This window comes from Triturus cristatus, chromosome 3_2 (genome assembly GCF_964204655.1).
Source record: "Triturus cristatus chromosome 3_2, aTriCri1.1, whole genome shotgun sequence".
Lineage (NCBI taxonomy): Eukaryota > Metazoa > Chordata > Amphibia > Caudata > Salamandridae > Triturus > Triturus cristatus.
Genome location: NC_140584.1, coordinates 1,097,369,867 through 1,097,392,479, shown reverse-complemented (window position 1 = coordinate 1,097,392,479; position 22,613 = coordinate 1,097,369,867). Strand labels below are relative to the sequence as shown.

At 45.5% G+C, this 22,613-nt stretch overlaps 1 protein-coding gene across 3 annotated transcripts in view; it reads left to right on the top strand.

Annotated features, from left to right (window-relative positions):
• The first annotated feature begins 4,645 nt into the window (after nucleotides 1-4,645).
• LOC146859198 (dehydrogenase/reductase SDR family member 4-like) overlaps nucleotides 4,646-22,613 on the top strand; it is a 256,188-nt gene continuing 238,220 nt past the window's right edge. For all 3 annotated transcript variants that reach the window (XM_085649877.1, XM_085649878.1, XM_085649879.1), the window contains exon 1: nucleotides 4,646-4,838. In XM_085649877.1, coding sequence (XP_085506003.1) covers nucleotides 4,687-4,838 — 152 coding nt within the window. In that variant the 5' untranslated portion in view covers nucleotides 4,646-4,686. The remainder of the gene's footprint in view (nucleotides 4,839-22,613) is intronic.

Here is a 22,613-nt window from a genome sequence, read left to right as displayed (position 1 = left end):
GGTGTCGCCCGGGTCAAACGGTCCTTCCACCCCATCGCTGCATTAGCCGCGTGCCAGACACGCACCATGACACGCGTCGGTCCCGTCAGACGGGAGTCGGGCGCGCCAGAGTAGAGCGCTCGATTGTAGTCGCCACCGGGCAGGAGCATCTTGTCCATTTCAAATGCCGGGTTCAGGGCGGGCCCGTAAAGGCCATGATTAATCGCAGCTAGCTGGGAGGCCCAGTAATACCGTTTAATGTCCGGGAGGGCAACCCCCCATCGTACCACGGGAGCGTCAATTTAGCCAGAGCAATACGCGGCCTCCCGTCCCAGAACAGGCGCCGCTGCAGGCTCTCCACCTCACGGAAGTAGCGCGCCGGAACCAAGTCCATAGTGTTCTGAAGCGCATACAGGAAGCGCGGTAAGGACATCATCTTAAACAAGGCCGCTCGGCCAAGCGGCGAAAGCGGAAGACGCCGCCAGCGCGCAACGTCCTCCCGCAAGCGCTGGAGGGGGGGCAGCAAGTTCCGCTCGTAGCGGGCCTCCGGGTCTAGAGTAATATATATACCCAGGTACCGGAACCCCTGGGAGGCAATCTGGATCGGGCAGTCCCGTGGTAGGGCCGGAGCCTCCCCGGAGAGCACATACACGCAGGATTTCGCCCAGTTGATGACAAGGCCTGAGTTACGACCGAAGGAGCGCAAAACATCAACCAGGACAATCAGCGAGTTACGCGGGGAGGCGAGATACAAAAGGATATCATCGGCGTAGAGGGACACGCGGTCCTCATGCTCGGGGGTCCAGCGGAGACCACGGATGGAGGGGTGCCACCGCAGCCACTCCGCCAAGGGCTCCAAGGCCAATGCAAACAGGAGCGGTGACAAGGGGCAACCCTGACGCGTGCCCCGCCCCAGCGCAAAGGGGGCCGAGACTCGCCCATTCACCACCACCTGCGCCAATGGGCCCGAATACAACAATTTGACCCAGCTAATGAATCCCGGTCCAAATCCAAATTTCGCCAGCATCGCCCAGATGTATGGCCATTCAAGCGTGTCAAACGCCATGGTGGCGTCCAAGGACGCCAAGATGGCCGGCTCCCGCACAAACGGGACACGCGCGAGCACCCCATGCAAGCGTCGCAGATTAAGAGCCGTGTTGCGATGGGGTATAAAGCCAGATTGGTCTTGGTGGACCAAATCCCCCACCACGCCAACCAGCCGGTTGGCCAGTACCTTGGCGAGGATTTTGGGTTCCGCGTTCAAGAGCGAGATAGGCCTATAGGATGTAACCCGCTCACGGGGTCTCCCCTCCTTGTGGATCACCACGATGGTAGCCAGACGCTGGTCCGGCGGGAGGGAACCCTGCGAGTGGGCCGCCAGGAACATGGCGCGCAGGTGGGGCGCCAGTACATCCGGTCGCAGCTTGTAAAGCTCGATGGGGATACCATTGGGGCCCATGGCCTTGCCGGATGCGACCGAGCGAATAGCCAGGGCAATTTCGTCCGAGGTGGGAGGAGCGTCCAACAAATCCCTGTCCTCCACCGTAAGGGAGGGCAGAGCGATGTCCCGAAGCAGGGCATGGGAATCTTCCTCCGAGCAGGGAGAAACCGGGGAGTACACCTCGCGGATACCTAATGATTTTTGATGCACTTATGCCTTCCAAATGAAAGACATTGTGTAAAAAAGAAGTCATTTTGAAAAATGACCGATAATTCTCATGCTAGTATGAGTATTCCCAATTTCGAAAATGTGCAAATATGTACTGTTTCCAAACTCTATAATTTGTTCCCATTTCAGAAATACACAGGTGTCTTTCATACTGATTTTTCCATGTATACATTTTCCCACAATAATTGCTATATACCCGGAACATAATAAATTGCTGCTCAGTTTTTGACTCTGGGTTCGTCGGGTTCTTGGTGAATCTACAAGTCCTATATATCCCTACAACCAGGATGGTCCAGCGGATGTAACGGTATATTGCTGTCAAAGAGCTGTCATAATTAGAAGAAGTTACAGGTGAAAACGTTGACACAAAAGACTGTTTTTTTCAACTAATTTTCAATTTTTCCTATATTTAATTGTTAGTTTCTATAAAGAAACCTTGATGGATCTACACAAATGATCCCTTGCTGAATTGAGAACTTTATCTACTTTTCTAAAATGTATAGCTTTCCAGGATCCATTATTGCTTTTACATCCATTTATACCATTAACTGGAAGGAGGTTGAAAGCACAAAAAATAGCAAAAATAGGCTATGTCCCAGAAAAATGCCAAAACTGTGTAAAATATTTTCGTTTTCTGACAAAAGTCTGTCATTCCCTAAAAGCTGGGAAAATGGTGATTTCAGCCCCACAAACCCTTTTTTGATACCATTTGCAGATAAAAACACAGACGCTTTCATTTGCAGCCCGTTTTTCCCAAAAAAAAAACATTTTGCGGTATTTTGGCTAATTTCTGGGACCCCTCCAGGGGAATCCACAAACCCTGGGTACCTTTACAATTCCTATGATGTTGGAAGAAAAGGACGTAAATTTGGCGTGGATACCCTATGTGGTCAAAAAGTTACAGGGGCCCAGGCGCGCAACACCCATTGGACTCAAAGGGCTTCACTCCCCACCCCCCCTCGTGCGTGGCAGCCCGGGATGAGACAGCTTCCGGGGCACATACACAGCTGCACTGAGCACTTCACAGGTCTTTAAAAGACCACTTGCATGTTAATGAGGCCTCCCTGTTGTTTCACCCCTTCTAAGAGCCCCTGCAGCTCCACTCTGCCTATTGCTTAAAGATTCAGCCCCCGCTCCCTAAATCAGCTCCACTCTGCCTTTGCTTAAAGATTCAGCCCCCCCCCCCCCCCCCGAAACTTTTCCTTAGGACCCCTCCCCCTCCCCCCCCTCCCCCACCCCCGAAATTTGGCTCTAGTTGCACCTCTGCAGGGGCCTAAGCGCGCACTATCCCAAATAGCCAAAAAAAGGCTTAGCACAGGGGGGGGGGGGGGGGGGTTGGGGGAAGGCCTAGCAGAGAAGAGGTTAAATGCAATGTAAACACAAATATTTAATTGTAAACACAAATATTTGATTGTTTTACCTGTTGCGTGCCAAACTACGAGATTCACGTGTTGGCCTTTGACGACTGAGCTCGGGGCCGGTGGGTGTGGTCTGTAAATATCAAAAACTATTGGGACGCCAAGGCTTGGGAGGGCAAACGGCCCGGTTCCGGCTGGGGAGGGGTGTCACTGTCTGTGAGGGAGGGGGAGGAGCTGCGCCTTCTCTCTGCAGCCCTGCTCACGCGGTCACATCACTCCCCTTTGCCTGGTCGGAGGAAGAAGGTAACAGAGACATGCGATTCATCTTTGCTTTCTCAGGGTACTAAGCCTAATGACCACCTAAAAGTAATATTAAACCATATTTATTGATGCTGATATAGTTTTACTTGAATCGCCGTGGACATTTGCGCACTGGCATTATAAAATATCGAGGCATAGTTAGTGTGTGTCCCTAACAGTTTTTTTATTTTTATTTTATTTTATTCTGTGGGTTCTCGGAACGCAGCCCTGGATCATGGTTTTATCGTCGCTGTTTTCAGTCTGTTCATTTCTACAGGTCTTTGAGGCCTTTCACTTTGTTTGCTTTTTATTTTCCTTTTCAGCGATTTCTCTTGCCATTCCTTAGCTGTCTTGGTGTTTTTGTCTGCTATTTATATGCTACCATGGTAAGACGTCATTTCAGCAGATCTTTAGGGGTGGTCTCGTTTGGTGGTAGTTCAGCTTTCTCCCAAACAAATATCTATTAAAACGGATCAAAACACATGGAAAAATGTTGAAATTATATACAAATTGTCTATGTTATAAAAAATATGAATATTCGCCTTTTCATTCACTTTGCCTTGAAGGAATATTAGATTTTGAGTGTAGGCTTCTGCTCATCCTTCTCGTCATGATCTGATGGTCGAAAAGCAAAAATTGCAAGTTGGGTACCTTTGATTCATTCGGGATTGCACAAAGAACAACGCTTTTTTAGATTTGCAAACAACTGTGCGTGTCGCTCCTTTCCCTCCTGTCCGAGGCTGGTGCTGTGAGCGCCCTTGTGTTGCATACTTGACACTCATTTCAGCTTGTGGAATGCACTGTGTAGAAATGGCCAATATGATCACTTCTGTCCCCGCCTGTGCTGGATCCTGCCCATGGTTCTGGATCTTCCACCACCCACAGGTGAGCTCCACCTCCCTCTTCATGGAAACTACAAGTTTCCCTCACTTTACTATTCACTGCAGACTCCTATGCACACAGGACAAATATACAATTGTTTGTAAGAACTAATTATGTGCAAAATACTTTAGTTAGTTATGAAGGTTGGGAACTCGCAACATACTCCATCCATCCTCTCCATCGACTGCACATCCCGCCAGTGAAGAAGGATGGATTGTGGTTGGAGACTGAGTCCCTCTTTCACTCACCTGAGTTGAGGTTGGCACACAGTGGGGGAGTGTCAGAGGTGCGAAAGTTTTCACTGACGATGGTGACATTCACCCAAGGCCACCACCTGGGTCACCATTTCCAAGGACATCATACGCCGTGGTGCCCTATGTCATACTAACCCCATTCATGTACATTCCAAAGATGTTGGAACTCCATTTATCTGTTATTTTTCTTGCCTCCACTGCAGGGACCAGCCTTACCACCCCCAAGGGACGGGAGAGAAGGATAATGGGCTCATGGGCAAGAGCTAGACACTTCCTCCTGGCATCAGTGTGCCGTGCTCCACTGTGTGGCACCCTGCAAATGAGCAGCGTAGCAGCTAAGCAGAGAGATGGACCCCACAAGAACAAAGTGGCAATCACCACCGGCTCCACTCAAGGGTGAGAGAAATAAACCTCAATTAGAAAGTTCTTCTACAGGAGGCCAAATGCCATGAACAGTAAAAAGAGCACTCTTATCATAGGATCTATTTTGCAAACATACATGTATGTTTTTAGTTTTAGATACTTTAAATTTGCTAAGTTTAGGAGAATATGACTCATGTGCCTGCATAAAAAACTCACATGGTTTTATAGATAACATTGTGAGCACAGCAGATGTGCACCCTGGGCGACAGAGCAGGGGCGGTAGAGGAACAGATGTTATATACGTGCAGTGTATGAATCCTATAAACAAAAAACCGAGAATGGTGTTACAGGACCCTTCTTAATGGAGAGAAGAGAGACTTTAGGTGTAAGTGTAAGTGAAGGTAGATACACTCTCCCTATGTAAACTGTCTCTTTACAGAATGTAATCCCATACCTTTCAATTTCATGCGAGTACTCTAATATTGCCTCTGGATATCACCCTGCTGTGAAAAAAACCAAGTCGTTTTCTTTGCTAGACCCTCAACCACTCTGTTAGTGGCATGCTTCAACCTCGGGGCTTATCCTGGTCCCTAAAAGCCCGGATGGGCTCAACAGTATTTAAGGAAGCACTTTAGATATTACTTCAGCCAGGGTCTTAAGAGTATTATATAAATACCTTAAACAACCAAAGTATCCCTTCAAGTGCGGTTGTTTAGGTATGATTAAAAAACGTGTGCAGGGGTATAAATATATGATCCTGGTACCCTAATACCTGGTAGACATGTTTCAGCCCCATGGTCAAACGCCTCTGTAGTCCATGGCTTTCATCAGGACACATACGCTGCTCTGGGGTTATTCTTTAAATCAATATTATTGTTTAGAAAAGTCATAAAACATGCAACACACTCGTACATGCCTCAGCAGGGTTTACTTGCCCAGAGTGATGTAATTCAGTGTTTATTCTCAACCAGGGAGCAATATATTACCACATGTGGGGCGGGTCATGCTGCTGTAGTCACACATTCGTCAAGTGTAGCATGCCGTTTTATCTGTGAGTCTACAGTGTATACACGGGAAGCACTACAAAGTTTCAGTAACAAATCTGATGGTCAGGTGAAGATCCGTATGAGAAAGTGCAGGATAACCAAACCATGGGTTCAGGTAGAAGCATCATATTGGGGTAATAGATTTTGTGTAATTCCAAATGACGTAGGTAGTTGTACGTCTTTCTTATGAATTATTTGTGGATCTACTGCTTCTTATCTGGGGTGCATTGTTTTGATATAGGTTCTAAAGGAAACATACCCCTTTATTCTTGTTTCCTTTTTTCCTTGTGTTTGGAACACGTCTGTCCCTATGATAAACTTTTTTTTTTTTTATTGGTGGCCTCTTTTGTTGTGCCTGTCATTTTGATATTTGCTAAGGAGTGAGAGGGCCTCTGTCTCCTTGTCCTCTATACCCATTTCTTCATGTCTCCTTATTTTGCTTGTACTTTAGCCAGAGCCGTCTCTGAGGTTGTCTTTCTGCACCAGTTTTCTCTCTTACCACATTTTAGTAAGGGACTAATTCACTGATGCTTTATCCCTCGTCGGTCCTTGTGATTGAGGTTCTATCTCCCAGGATGTCTGGTGGAGATGGGTGGATGTAGGCAGACAGAACATACAGGTGGATATAAATAATTTAGGCTTGGACCTGTCCAGGGATAGTTCAGTAGAACAAGGCATATCTCTCTTATCTTCTGGTTGGGCTGATTCTGCTATGTGCAACTTATAAAAAGACAGCTTTGCTGTCCAAGGCAGATAAGGGATAGCTTTGCTGTCTGCACTGAGTGAGATAGCCTGCAGAGTAAAGGACGGATCTGCCAAACATAAGGCATTTCTTTGTTGTCTTGAGCAAGTGATGCCTGGCTGTGCTGACTGCTGCATGCAAGGGGTACTTCTGCTGTCTGACAGTTAAATGAGAGCTCTTTTTGTGCACAGAGCGGGTAGAGTAATTGAAGGATTTGCCACTGTCTATAGAAAGTGAGGGACAGCTGTGCTGACTGCACATTAAAGTGAAAGCTATGCTCTCTTTACACAGTGGGCAGTGATAAAACTGAGCAAGTAACAACACTTCCTCTAGTGGCAGGAAAGCATATAGCCTATTCCACCTGTCACTGGGTGGGTAACAGCCTATTCTGCGTTCTGGTGCTGATATGTTACCAGACGTCTGTTCCAGGGGATTTCAGGGCCAGATGAGCCTTGATGCTCCCTATCACTACTTTCTACATTTTCATGGCAGCACAGGGAGGTCTTTCACTAATTTACATGTATCAGCATAATCCACAAATGCCAAAAGATTTGAAAAGCTGGGGCATAGTTACTGAACACCCTAAAGAGTTTCGGTTTGTACTAGGAGTGAAACACAAGGGTCTTTAAGAGACAGGCCTGCAGAGGCGTCTTTCACCTATGACTGCAGTGACCGCACTACCAGAGCTTGGAACTCCTCGCAGATGTACTAAGAAGAGGTGCTGAGTATCAGATAAGAGGAATCACTAGAGGGAGCATACCACAAGTGAAAGAGGTAGAAGAGGACCAGGGAACCTTGAGTGCAACTCGTCACACATTGAAATCGAAAAGGACTGAACTTCTTTCCAATGTGGTGACCATATTTAATGATGTAAAGTATGTAACTTCAAACTAAGGGCAGTGTGTACACTGGAAATAACAGATTCGGCATGCAACAAAGGCATAACACATAATGGTCCAGGATCTGGTACAACATCCCCATGTCCAAGAGGACCTCAAAAATGTTACTCCAGTTAAGGAAGGAAGTGAAGATGCACCTCTTTGCAGAACACTACATCACAGTACATTAACAGCCCACAAGCCAGTTACCTCACATATCACTCATTGGCTCTGTGATTGTCTTTAACCCTGCACGGCGCTCCTATAAGACTGCCACTCTTCATTGAGGCCCTTGCTCACAATCTCAGTTGTAAACAATGCAACAAGGAAATGGCAGACCTAGCATCAATACCCACTTCAAAACTAGATAGTTTAATCAACGAGCAGGCAAACATCAAATTGTCAGTGGACATAACTGTGACCAAACAGACGTTTTTGTTCAGATCACTGAGAGTGGGCATTGCACCTTTTCAAAAGCGACTAGAAACTATGGAATCAAAAGCAGAAGTCAAGAAGAGACTAGCTGCTCTACCAGAATGGTGCTTAGAACTATGCAGCTCAGACCTGGAAGATAGGCACAGAAGGGACAATGTAACCAGAGAAAGACTTTATGATATTGTTTCTTAGTAACTTCCTTCTGAAGCAATTGAAAATAGCCTTGGATTTTCCACTGGAATCTCAGAGGGCTAATAGAGTGAAACCACAAAATGACAATAAATTACCCAGAGCTCGACAGACACTAATCTGCTTCCTGTGTCATCAATGTGCTATAGAATAGATTTCTTCCTGAGGTCAACTCTGATAAGATGGCTTCTATCAGGCTTGTTAGTTCGAGGCAGTGTATCTGACCACAACCTATTAGACATTAGCCTAACCTAGACATAGTGAAACCACAAACAGGTGAATGACACATTATAATAGCCAGGTATAGAGATCTGGAGAACAAAGATAAAATAGATTCCTTTTTGAAAATATATAAAATGTATATAAATATACTGAAGGAAGCCTGTGGGCAGCAAAATAAGCATTTATTAGTGGGGAGTTAATGAGGGATGCAGCAAAAGTTAGGAGTGAGAAACAAAAGTGAGAAACAATAATATGATAAGACACCCCCTACTATAAATAATGCCTTCCTCACCCAACCCAAACAAAAAATGACACTGAATAAAGCTAAATATGATTTAAGCAAATTAAGGTGACATGGTCTGTTGTTGCAGTTGGGGTGTAAAAGAAGGAAGCAGAAGGTGGTAGTAGTTTTATACTTTTTATTTGAAATTCGCTTAGAAATTGAGTGAAAACAGAAACAGCCGACGTGTGTTTCGCCTAGTAGCCTGCTGGCCAAGGCCTTTTCAAGGCTGAAAAACAAGTGAACATACATAAGGGAAAAAGGGGGGTTTTATATAAAGAAAAAAAGAGGAAGCCCATGAGTAGAAGTAGGTAGGGGTGTGCAGGTACCGGATTCTCAAATAGTGGGTAAACATCACAAAGGTAGAGATAGAGGGCCCGATTCACAGAACTAACTTAAGACAAAATCCTAAACTTACTACCATTTTGGTATTCACAGAAGGCACTTACTCATTTTGGTATTCACAGAAGGCACTTACTCATTTCGGTATTCACAGAAGTTAGGAGCCCTAACTTTAGGACTCCTAAATGCCTTCTGTGAATACCGAAAGTCTTAAAATTAGGATTTTTCTCAATTTAGCAGTAGTAAAGTTAGGACTCCTAACTTTAGGACTCCTAAATGCCTTCTGTGAATACCGAAAGCCTTCAAATTAGGATTTTTGTCAGTTTAGTAGTAGTACAGTTAGGACTCCTAACTTTAGGACTCCTAAATGCCTTCTGTGAATACCAAAAGTCTTAAAAGTAGGATTTTTCTCAATTTAGTAGTAGTAAAGTTAGGACTCCTAACTTTAGGACTACTAAATGCCTTCTGTGAATACCGAAAGCCTTAAAATTAGGATTTTTCTCAGTTTAGTAGTAGTAAAGTTAGGAGTCCTAACTTTAGGACTCCTAAACTGAGAAAAATTCTATTTTTAAGACTTTCCGTATTCACAGAAGGCATTTAGGAGTCCTAAACTTAGGACTACTAACTTCTGTGAATACCGAAGTGAGTAAGTGTCTTCTGTGAATACCAAAATGAGTAAGTGCCTTCTGTGAATACGAAAATGGTAGTAAGTTTAGGATTTTGTCTTAAGTTAGTTCTGTGAATCGGGCCCAGAATATCCAAAGTGTAGGGTAATCAGAACAAAATACATGGCAAAAAGTACTGTGCGAGAATGAGTGCGCCCAATGTCCAGAACAAAGGGGTGGATAAGAGAGAATTGGAGGGGAGAGAGAATGTCATAAATTTAACATTAGTTATCATCGGTTACACTTCATAAATAAACATACCATCTTAGATGAACCAGAAACAAGACATGATCAACATCATTAATAGGAGTATAATGCCTACTGGCAGAGCCCATCTAAACATTTATATACAGAGGTAATCTCCTTGTCAGAGGCCTTTGGCTTGGTTCCTATATATTAGGGTGTTTAGAGATGCATAAAAACGGGCTTTCCATATGAAAAGAGCAACAGTACGGATACATGGTGCAAACATATGGTGTATACATGTGCCACAAACAATTTGATAGTGAGACAAAAATTGCAATTTCATTAGCCTGCCAGGCATGTTGTATCAGGTATCTGTCATAAGCTGATAATCATGGAATCCTACTTGCATAACAAGAGAGAAAGAAGGACTTCCCATATAAAATGAGCAGCGGTATACATATCGAATGAAAGCATATCATAAATATATGTGCCACATTAATTCGATATTGAGACAGAATATGCAATTTCATATGATTGTCAAGCATGGTGGGTCCAGATCTATCATAATCTAATGAGCATGAATTCACACTTACCAAAGGGGTCATGTCAAAATCGTCAGGCTAGTCAAACAGAAGGTCATAGCCAAAAGTCCAGGCTAATCGTCTACGAGTGGGGAACAAAGCAGACAGAGAAGGGAGGGTAAGAGTTCTAAAATAGTAACCACCAGCGGCATGCAGTGGGTTCTAAGGTTTCAAGGAGGTACTAGAGCTGAGATCAAAACGTGACAAAAAATTAAATGGACAATCGTGCTGGACCCAGAATTGAAGGGTAAGGTAGTAGTGATTGAACCGTAAGGTTACGGATACAATTACACGAGCAGACAGAATGTACAAGGGAGAGAAATAAATTATAAGGAGAAAATATAGAATTATAAATATAATTGCGCGGCCAGGACCATGGTGCGACAAAATAAGAACGAACAAACATATTGGACCAAGTAAGGGGGTTAAATGGCACAGTAAAGAGTGGATGCCGCGTGGATAGACATGAATGAGCATAGAAAAACAGGGATAATATGCAACCAAAGCAAAAGAAAAATGCTGGAAACAAAGGCAGGTTCATATCGTTGGGAGTAACTAAAATGGAGAAGCCCTCATAGATTATTAGTCCTGGGTGAAAGTGTGACGAAGGATAAAAACAGAGACATGCTGAATCTCAGAGCAATGACATCTGTAGCAACTAAACATGTAAAAGTTCGTGGCAAAACAGGGTTGAGCAGCAAGTAACGTGGCTGATGATCTTGTTTCTGGTTCATCTAAGATGGTATGTTTATTTGTGTCACAGATGATGACTAATGTTAAGTTTATGAAATTCTCTCTCCCCTCCGATTCTTTCTTATCCCCCCTGTTCCCTTTGTCCTGGACATTGGGCGCACTCATTCTTGCACGATACTTTTTGCCATGTATTTCGTTCTGATTACCCTACACTTTGTATATTCTATCTCTACCTTTGTGATGTTTACCCACTATTTGTAAACCCGGTACCTGCACACCCCGAACTACTTCTACTCATGGGCCTCCACTTTCTTTCTTTATATATACCCCCCTTAAGTGTATGTTCACTTGTTTTCGCCCTTGAAAAAGCCTTGGCCAGTAGGCCACTTGATGAAACACGTGTTGGCTGTTTTCACTCACATTCTAAGCGAATTACAAATAAAAAGGCTATACTACTACGACCTTCTGCTTCTTTCTTGTACACCCCAGCTGCAACGACGGACCATGTCACCTTAATTTGCTTTGATACCAGCTAAATACCTTTGGGATTGCACTAACCCTGAGATTGAAGTGAACTTTGAAGGCACAAAACTCTATCATCTTGCAAATAACTATCTGATACTAGGTGGCCCTTGGGTGAAACCACCCACTAGGGTTGTGCCAGCAGCCGTAATTCGGTCCAGTCTATTTGTGCGTGAACCCGGGTGGCAAACACTTCCTCTCACTGCTAACTAAATATGATTTAAACTCAAATATTTTACTCAAGTGAGAACAGCTCTGTTTAGAATTTGATGACAATGTTATAAGAAAAGAGAGAAAACTGGAAGACTGCTGCTCGCACAACTTAAAGAAGTTGAGTCACTTTGGAAAATGTGGGCACTCTGGAATGACCAGAACAGACTACAAACAGACCCAATAGATACCATGAAGAATTCCTGTCATTTTATGAAAACATTATACGTCAGACAATTTAGACTTGCTCACTGATTAAGCATTTTCATGCAGTATATTGAATTACCATGTCTTATCAATGAAAACAGAGAAACCCTACGTGAGGAGATAGCAAAGGAAAAACTTGCAAAGTCAATTGGTGAAATATCATTGAGAAAGCCACCAAATGAAGATAGACTCCCTCTAGAGTTTTATAAAAAGTAATAGGACCTTGGTCACCCCACTGTTATAAGAAGTCTTCAACATATCACAGATATATTGGGCTTATCTGATTAATTCAATAGGGCTAGGTGTATACTACTTTTGCCATGTAGATTTAAGTTTGCTGGTCAGTACATTGCAGATGAATACATTAAGAATCATTAATTGCAGGCAAGGTTTCAGTACTTTGATGTGCAAGTTTTTACTGTGCTGGTAGTTTATATTCTAAAAGTTGAAAGTCCTCTATTTCAACATTATATACATGTATATGTTTTTGTGTGTGTGTGTGTGTGTGTGTGTGTGTGTATATATATATCTAAAGAAAAAGTAGCCCTCGAGTGGAACCGCTCACCAACCAGGTAAACACACATTTATTGAGGGTGACAGCGTAGTAAGCAGGAAACCAGGAGACAGTTCAGTTGCCTGACGCGTTTCGGGCCGTGCGCCCTTGTTCACAGGCCTCCAGAGTTAGCAAACAGCTGGCAGTCACATGACGCTATTTAAATAAAAAGTACCGGCCATCACAGTCTGTCAAGTGAAGTGCATGTTGGTAAATGCAGTGCTGCCATATTTCGCCCCAGTGGGCTCAGCTGATAAACCCCATAATTCCACCCAAGTGGGTTTCTACATATTGCGGCGAGTCCAGTCACGGACCCGCACCGCCGTTTGAAACGGTTTTGTGATAACACGGCGTGTTATCAGTATCGGACAACAGGACCATTTGTGAGGGAGGAGTATACGGCAGTGGTGGTTAGGAGGCAGCTCGTGAGGCAACCCAAAGACTTCAAAGCCATTGAGGGGTATAACTATGTGAGCTGAAGCCCTTGAACTTTGGAGAATGGCTTGATCAAGTGTGAACAAGACTGGAGCTACTTTGTGGTCAAGAGGACCTTTGCCCAGGAAGAAACAACTGAAGAGACGAATGTATAGGACTGCTCTTGCTGTGTGATCTAGGGCAGGCCTGCAGTTTGCTGTTTCAACCAAGGAAAGGCTAAAGCGATTTTGCTGTGTGCTGTGTCCCCCTGCTTGAAGGACTTTGCGGTGTGCTGTGTCCTGAAGTAACTGTCTCCAAGGGCCTAAGGTGAGCTGGCTCCCTGTTCCGAAACACAGGAACACAAAAGTTTAAATAGGACAATCTCAGAGACCCTGTGTGTGTGTGATCTGTCTAGCCTGAGACCTTCGTAAGTTGTGCTCTGTGATATTGGGCACGTGGAGTTCCAAACGAGACTCAGCGACGCAGTGTGCATGTGCTTGGTGCAACCTGAGTCCTTCGAGAGGATCGTCCTGTGAACAAGTGAACCGGGAAGCCAAGTAAGTCTCAGCGACGCAGTGTGCGTGTGCTTGGTGCAGCCTGAGACTTTCGCATGGATTGGCCCGTGATCGTGCACACCAGAAGGGCAAGTGTGTCTCAGCGACGCTGTGTGCTTGTGCTGTTGGCTGCCTGAGACCCTCGCGAGAGGTGCCCTGTGATCGGGGGCATCTGAAGATCAAGCGTGTCTCGAGCGATGCTGTGTGTGTGTGCTTTCTACAGCCCGAGACCTGCGCAAGTTGTGCCCTGTGATCGGGGGCGGCAGAAGATAAAGTGTGTCTGCGCGACGCGGAGTGCGTGTGCTTTCTAACGCCGGGGACCTGCGCAAGTTGTGCCCTGTGATCGTGGGAACTAGATCAAGAGTGTGTCAGCGATGCTGCGTGCGTGTTTTGTGTGCAGCCTGAGAACCTCGTGAGGTGTAGTCTGGTTATTGTGCACCTGTAGTCTAGTGAGTCTCATAGACTCGGGTGTAGTGTGCAGCCTGGGATCTTCCCATTGCCCGGAAATTCAGAGAGATTGCATCGGAGGCCCAAGTCGCTGGACGAGGAGAGGAGAGTGGGTATGCAATCCCCAGGTAACATGTGTCGACTCCTGGGGTGGGGCGCGGGTTCAGAGGGAGACGCTCTCGGCCTCTTTCTCTGTCCTGCAGCGCGAGCAGCTGCTTCGGTTCGGATAGAGGGCCGTGTATCAAGGGAGTGGCAGCACCGGGCCGGTGTGCGAAACTGCATTCACTGTGTTATATCTTACCCGTGTCGGGTGGCAACTGTGGCCGGAGACTAACTGCAAGCCAGTGAGAGTGGCAGAGAGACCGCCGGAGGCACTGTGAATGGTGCTGGAGTAAATTAAGTATTGCATTTGTCCTGCATGACGGAGTATCTGATGATTGTATGACGCATTGCCGTATTTCTAAACTGTCTGTTGGTCGTATTGCCCATTGCATTAGATTTGCATAACAAACTTCCTGATAGGTGTGTTATGCATTGCACTAGGTTTGCATAACAAACTGCCTGATAGATGTGTTTCGCCTTGTCTTAGTCCTGCATCACGAACTACCGTATTGTCGTATTACACATTGCATTAGTGTTGCATACCGAACTGCCTGATATATGTGTTCCGCATTGCATTAGTTTTACATAACAAACTGCCTGATAACTGTATTACATGTTGCTTTGCTTTTTCCTAACAGAGTATCTGAAGGGGACCGTACGTGTTGCATGACAGGGGTACAACAGTTTACAACGTTGTTGCATTACGCACTGCATTACAGTAACAGTACAAATCGCCAGATAGCCGTATTACATTGTGAAATACCTGATTGTTGTTAACGAACTGCATATTACGACATTAAGATTACATAGGATTGTTTAGTTTAGCTCAATAGTAATAGGCCAGGGAGAGCTTTACCCCAACGCGTATGTTGGGTTAGTATTGTGTGATCGCATCGTATATCTTTTTATAAACATAAACTTGTTTTTCTATGAAACTCGTGTGGAGTCTATTTGTGGCGTCATCATTGGGTTGCTGTGATCAGTGATGTCATGAGTGATGTCACTGACCATGTCATGAGTGATGTAATATTTGACGTCATCAGCAGTGCATTGCGGGCGCGCGAGTTATAGTTAGCTGAACTAACTATAACGGGGGAATTTCAATGGTTTTGTACGAGTGAAACGTCCAGCTAACTATAACACCCCTGAAACCTATGGTTTTTTCAGTGAATTTCTAAGGTTTTTTAAATGCTAATTCCTAACTATAACGTGCCTGAAACCTATGTTGTTTTCAGTGAATTTCAAAGGTTTTTTAAATGCTAATTTCTAACTATGCCTACAGAGATAGGACATGTGAAGAAAAGAGAAAAAACGCACAGAAAGAAAAAAAGAATGCAGAAAGAAGCAACAGAAGTCCTCAAAGACGAAGAAAAGTGCAGGAAGAAGGATAACATGCAGAAAGAACAAACAGAAGAGCAGAAAGAAGCCTTGTTCCAAAATCATCCTGTACCCTCAACTTTTTCAGACGGATACTGGTGGTAACTGAGACTGACTAACCAATCCTAGAGCCAGTGCTATGTTAAAAGACGCTTAGAATACAGGGAAAACACCTACATACACTAGGGAACACTATGCGTTGGGGTCCCCCTGTAACTAGCATGACCTCCTCTGTAAGCCCCTAGTATATAATAGGGCAGGGGGATTAAAACTACCTCTTAAAATGCACACGTCACCTCAGGCCCTGTCCCCTACCTTTCCCACTATGTAAACAATCCCTGTGGCCGTTTTAAGTTGGGAGATTAAGTTCCCTTGAATCCTAAGGGTCCCTAGGGCCCAACTAGCCCACTAGGTACCTCCAGTAAGCGCCACAGAGCTGCGTTGCAGAGAGATTTAAAAAGGGGCATGGCCTAGACCACCTCTCTGCAACGCAGGGCAGTGGCGCTAACTGGAAGCACCTGGTGGGCTAGTTGGCTCCCAGGGTCCCTCAGGATTGAAGGTGAATTATTTCCCCAACTTAAAACACGCCACAGGGCGTATTTGCACACGTCACCTCAGGCCCCGTCCCCTCCCTTCACCACTGTGTAAACACGCCCTGTGGCCGTTTTTAGTTGGGAGATTAAGTTCATTTGAATCCTGAGGGTCCCTAGTGTCCAACTAGCCCAGTAGGTACCTCCAGTAAGCGCCACAGAGCTGCGTTGCAGAGAGGTGTAAAAAGTGGTACGGCCTGGACCACCTCTCTGCAATGCAGCGCAGTGGCACTTACTGGAAGCACCTGGTGCGCTAGTTAGCCCCCAGGGGCCCTCAGGATTGAAGGGAAATTATTTCCCCAACTTAAAACGTGCCATAGGGCGTGTTTGCACACGTCACCTCAGGCCCCGTCCCTTCCCTTCCCCACTGTGTAAACACGCCATGTGGCCGTTTTAAGTTGGGAGATTAAGTCCCCTTGAATCCTGAGGGTCCCTAGGTGCAAAATAGCCGACTAGGTACGTCCAGTTAGCGCCATTGCAGAGAGGTGTAAAAAGGGGCACGGCCTGCCCACCTCTCTGCAAACAGCGCAGTGGCGCTTACTGGAAGCACCTGGTGGGCTAGTTGGCCCCCAGGGTCCCTCAGGATTGAAAGGGAATTATTTCCCCAACTTAAAATGCGCCACAGGGCGTGTTTCAACACGTCACCTCAGGCCCCGTCCCCTCCCTTCACCACTGTGTAAGCGCACCCTGTGGCCATTCTAATTTGAGAGATTAAGTCCCCTTGAATCCTAAGGGTCCCTAGGGTCAAACTAGCCCACTAGGTACCTCCAGTAAGCACCACAGAGCTGCGTTGCAGAGAGGTGTAAAAAGGGGGGTGGCCTCAGAACACCGGTCTGCAACGCAGCTCCCTGGCGCATACTGGAGATACCTGTTGGGCTAGTATTGAAGGGGAATTAATTCCCCAACTTACAACTCGGAAGGGGGCGCATTTGCATAGTGCTGCAAGGAGGGGGTGTGGCCTACAGCGTGATGCCGGTCTTTTATTTATTTATTTAAAGAAGGGGGGCTGTGTGGCCCCCCTTCTTTTTCTAATTTATTGGCCCTGGGAACCCCATCCCCCAGGGCCTGACCGTTAATTTTATTTTTAGAAAAAAACTATTTGGTAGGGGGCCGCGTAGTCCCCCTCCCGAGGCCTTAATCGGCGCCGGGGACCCCAACGCCCGGGGCCGGCCTTTGTTTTAAAAAAAAAAAAAAATTTAAATATATTTATAGAAACACCTAGGTTATGCTAGACAAACCGTACGTACCTATCACCATGACGATTTGCATGATATTCATTAAAAGGCAACTATGCATACAATGAATCCACGTGGAATGTATTTACACCGCTAGTGAAGCTCTGACGTGTCTGACGCTCTACCGTGCCAAATCCCGGCACCCCCGCCGGTGGTTACTCTCCAAGTAGACACCCTTGTCGTTTTATTTATACAATTTATACAATTTATACATTTATACAAACATGGGTAGCTATTGACGGGCACATTTAATACACATGCACACCAAGCCATTCAAAGGGGATTGCTACAAAAATTCGACCAAAACTATGCAAGAAACCCCCCTCACGGTTAATAAAACACACATCCGCCGCCGGATGTGTAATACTTTTTATTTTACTCTCTGGAAAGGAGACGAACCTCACTTGAGAGTCACTGCGCGCTCCTGGCTGAGCCCAATGCTGTGTTACACCCACCAGTGCCTGCTGAGTGCCACACACCTCTGTGTTGTATTCCATCAGCTAGTGCGTATGCTATGACACTCTCTAGCCCATGTGCACTGTAACACCACCCAGTGAATATGTCATGCCACACCTGCCTTCGCATGGGTTATATTGCCCCATCTAACGTGCCTTCCTCGATGCCTATGTTATAATGCACAGCGCTATGCCATACATATTACAATCTGGGATACATATCTTTGTCACAGTGCATATGCAACGTTACACTCCCCAGCACATATTTTATATTACAACCTTAGAGACTAATTAGGTTACACAACACTGCCCTGTGCATATTACACTCCAAGGTGCATATCGCATAGCACGCGCTAGTGCCTGTGCTATCTCGCGCTCTCCAATGAATCTGTAATTGCGCACAATGTATTGTATATTATATTTCACGCCCCAGATTATCTTATATCACACTTTTTGGTGCATAGTTTATACCATACACTATATCTAGTTTTCATGTCCAACGTGCTCTCAGGACTATATTCTATATAACACTGTTCTCCTATCCTTTTCACGGGCATTACATTTTGCGGTGGAGGGTCAGGGGGTGTTTCTGCCAAGTGAGCCCGGAGTCATAGTCACAAACGTCCTCTTCTTCCTAAATAAAAGTGAGATTATGCTGCACAGACACACATTTAAAAAACAATAACGTTCATAATACCCGCCTTCTCTGAACAGTTAGGTTGCTGCTCCACCCACTTCCTCCCTATCCTCTGTTGTCTGAATCCATGGACTAGCCTCCTCCCTCCTGCCATGCATGGTCTGATGTGCTGCCACTGCCCTCCATTTAGCATAATGTACCAGTCCACTCCTCCTGCCCTCCATTGCCCAGTTCTATGCCCCATCATTGACCTCCTGCTTAGCCTCTGTGCTTAGCTTGCTGCCCCTATTTTCCTTCCCCCTGCCCTCCGATGTCTTTGTGCATGCCCCTGCTCCATCCTTTTTGCCCACCATGTTCCATGGACCTGCCACTCCTATCTACTCTGAGTGTTCTGTTGAGCTGCCACTCCCCTCCCACCTGCCTAGCATTGTCAGATGACTGTAACCTGTCCCTGCCACTTCCACTCTGCCTGTCCACATTCCATTCTCCTATCCCCTTCCCCCTGTCCTCCATGGTCCATTTTACTGCCACACCCTTCTGCCCTCCCTGGTCTGTTGTGCTGCAACTGCTCCTCCTGCCTGCCCCGTGTGGCCTGTTGTAAGGCCCCTTCCCCTGAACTCTCTTGTCTGTGCCCAGGCCCTGACCCTCCCTTCTATCCTCCATGGTCCTTTGTGCATGCCCCTGCACCCTCCTTCTTGCCCATCATAGCCATTGTGCTGCCACTAACCCTCCCGCTTGCCATGCATGGTCTTCTGTGCTGCCACGGCTCCTCCCACCTTCCCTGTGTGGTAAGCTAGCTGCCCCTGACCCCCTCCTACCTTCCCTCCATGGTCTGTGTGTATGCCATCATAGTCTCATTGTTGCTCTCCATGGTGTGTCTTGCTTCTAGTGCCCATCCTGCCTGACCTCCAAGGTCATCTTGCTGCTCGTGCCCTGCCGCCTTGCCCCCAGCCCTCTGTTTCCATGAGCAGACCCCTATTCCCTCCCTCCTGGCTTGTCTTTTCCATTGTAATGCCCCTGATCCGTCCCTCCTGCCCTTTATGGTCTGTCATGCTGCAGCTTTCTCTCCTGTCTGTCCATTATGGTCAGCTAGCTACCATTGCCTCTTTTCCCTCTGTTCTCTGTTGTCCATGTGCATGGTCCTGTCCTCTCCCTATTGCTTTCTATGGATTGTTGTGCTGCACTCCCATCCCGCATGCCCTGTGTGGTGTATTGTGCTGCTGAAAACCCTGATGCCTGCCCTGTAGGGTCAGTTTGGTGCACCTCTCCGTGTCCCTCCTCTCCTCTGTTATCCGAGTCCATGTCCCTACCCCAATTCCTCCTGTCTTCCATGATCCAATGTACCATACTTGGGAACATTGTGAACTTGGTAAGAGGGAGATTTGGGAAAAAAACTGGGGTATTAATTTTCCTCTTTGAGTTACATTGAAAAAGAGGAGATTGTAGACAGGAGATAGATCAAATAAAGCCCATTTGAGCTTAAAAACATTGGACGTTTCCTGGCTGAATCGGGTCTGTTGGCATGTATGGTTGTACTACCACTGCCTCTTCCTTCTGCCCACAATGGCCTATTATATTGCCACAGCCTCTCTTGCCAGCCCTGTATTTATGGTTTGTTGCCACTGCCCCCCTTTCCACTGCCCTCCATAGTCTGTTGTGCTGCCACTGCCCTCCCTGCCTGCCCAGTGTGGTCAACGTGTTGCCTCTGCACCCTCCCACCTGCCTTCAATTTTCAGAGTCCCTGCCCCTGGCCTCTGCCTCTCAACAGTATCCTAATGAACAACTAGATTGCTAACATTCTATATTTATTACAAAAGTGTGGCACGCCTGACATCATCTTTATGCAATCAAAACTGTAATACCTAGAGCATTTCCTTTAGAAATTACATATATGAGAGGGTCTTATTTGCATCAGAAGTATGGTTAGTGCTCTAAAAAACTAGTTTTCAAATAACAACAAAGCACTTTTAAATTATTTGTTATCTTTATGTTTTTTTTATCCAGTTGACCACTTGATTAAATGTTGCACTTAGGGGAGAGGATGTGGTGTTACTTCCAGAGCTGCAGACTTTGCAACTGAGGAATCAGGTTGGAGTTTCTGCTTCAGCTCGACATTCTGTGATTCTGGTCAAATCACTTAATCTCCCCATGTCTACATCCAAAATGAATTTGTTCTTGTGTGATGTAACCAATGCTCATGTAAAGCACTCCAATACCTGACAAGTCTGCACTATATAAAACTGCAAACACACAAAAAATAAAAAGTGTTTTGCACACTTCTGTCATTGGGCTACATGTGGGCTACATCTGGGTGATATTTGTGCTGCATGTGGGCTCTTTTGTCTCTGGTGGCCATCTTGGGAGGTTTATTTGTTGTGAAGTTTCCTAATTTCCTCATTTACTGCAGTCTCCTCAGTAAGAAATGCTTTCAGTTATTTACTTTGATTCCATCAAGAAGGTATTCAGCTATGTCACACATTTGCCATAAATTCTGAATGTCAGCACTCTAGTTGCTCATTAGATCACTGTAGTACAGCTACTGCTCACCACGAAAGTCTGCTGCTGGTATTAAAAGTGCCTGTTTCAGTCTGCATGTCAGAATTGTTTAATGAAATAGAAGAGGATTTGAGAAGTCACTCAAAATGTGCCCTAATTTTTCTTTCTTCTGCACTAATCATAATTTCTATGGCAAAATGAACCCCCCATTGTGTTCCTTTTTAAATTAAATGTTTTAGGAGTTACCAGTTTATTCCAATCAAGATGGCTTCAGGTGTGCCATACTTTTGTCATAAGTTAGACAGTAAGCGTTCTAGTTGTTCTTTAGAACACTGTGGGACATTCTGTCATTGTGCTATACTTGGACTACATCTGGGTGATATTTGTGCTACATTTGGGCTCTTTTGTCTCTGGTGGCCATCTTGGGAGACTTGTTTGTTATGAATTTTCCTCATTTCCTCATTTACTACAGTCTCCTCAGTAGGAAATACTTTCAGTTTTTTACTTTGATTCCATCAAGAAGGCTTTCAGATGTGTCACGCATTTGCCATAAATTCAGAATATTAGCACTCTTGTTGCTCATTAGATCACTATAGTAAAGCTACTGCTCACCAGGGAAGTCTGCTGCTGGTATTGAAAGTGCATGTTTCAGTCTGCATGTCTGAATTTTTTAATGAAATAGAAGAGGATTTGAGAAGTCACTCAAAATGTGCCCTAATTTTTTTTCTGCAGCACTAATCATACTTTCTATGGAAAAATGAACCCCCTCATTTTGTTCCTTTTTAAATTAAATGTTTTAGGAGTTACCACCTTATTCCAATCAAGATGGTTTCAGGTGTGCAATACGTTTGTCATAAGTAGGACTGTTAGCGCTCTAGTTGTTCTTTAGAACACTCTGGGAAGCTGCAGTAGAACACAAAGGAATCAACTGACAGTCTCTGCCCTTGTTGGATGTACATGTTTTACTGAGAATGTCAGACATCATTCTCACATGACTGAGAAAGATAATGTGAATTTACAGAAAATATGCTCTCAGTTTAGCTTATAGATCACCTTCCAAACCTCTGTGGGAAAAACATGAGAAAATAGTTTTCTCTCAAACATGATTCATGATATCCCAGCAGAAAATGTCAAATGTCAAGGTACTTATAGAGCGCACTGTCACCAGACGCCACCTTGCGGTGTCGCCTTTAGCGGTTTCCTGGCGCTGATACTCATACCGCTGTGGAACCCCTCCTGGCTTTCCCAGTGAAGTGTCCACTCCTGGGCGCCCCCAGGGTGAAGCCAGGCATCTTTAGCGCTGTTGGGGCCGGTTTGGAGGCTAAGCAAGCTATTGCCCAGAGTTGCAGCGTGGGGCCCGTGATTAGAATAGGCACCGAGGCGAGCATAGACAGGTCTGAGGAAATTGTGCTCGAGCCCCGCCGAGGCGGGAATCGAACCCTGGCCAGAATTCTGCTTCAGGGTCTGCCGCTCTAACCATTGAGCCACACTCCTCCACTTTTTCACATGGTAAAATCACCGTAGAACACACCACAATTCCTAAAATGAGTATGGTACCATCAACAAATGATTTATAATGTAACTAAAGTCTTAAAACCTTCTATTAACTGCAATGCTTTTTAATGAGGTGCTATCATGTATATTGGTCCCAAGATGGCTGCCAATACTTCTTGGATGAAGTGCTGACAGCCAATCAGATCTCACGATGAGATGTGTGGTTAGGCTCCGCCCAGATATGTGTGTGATTTTA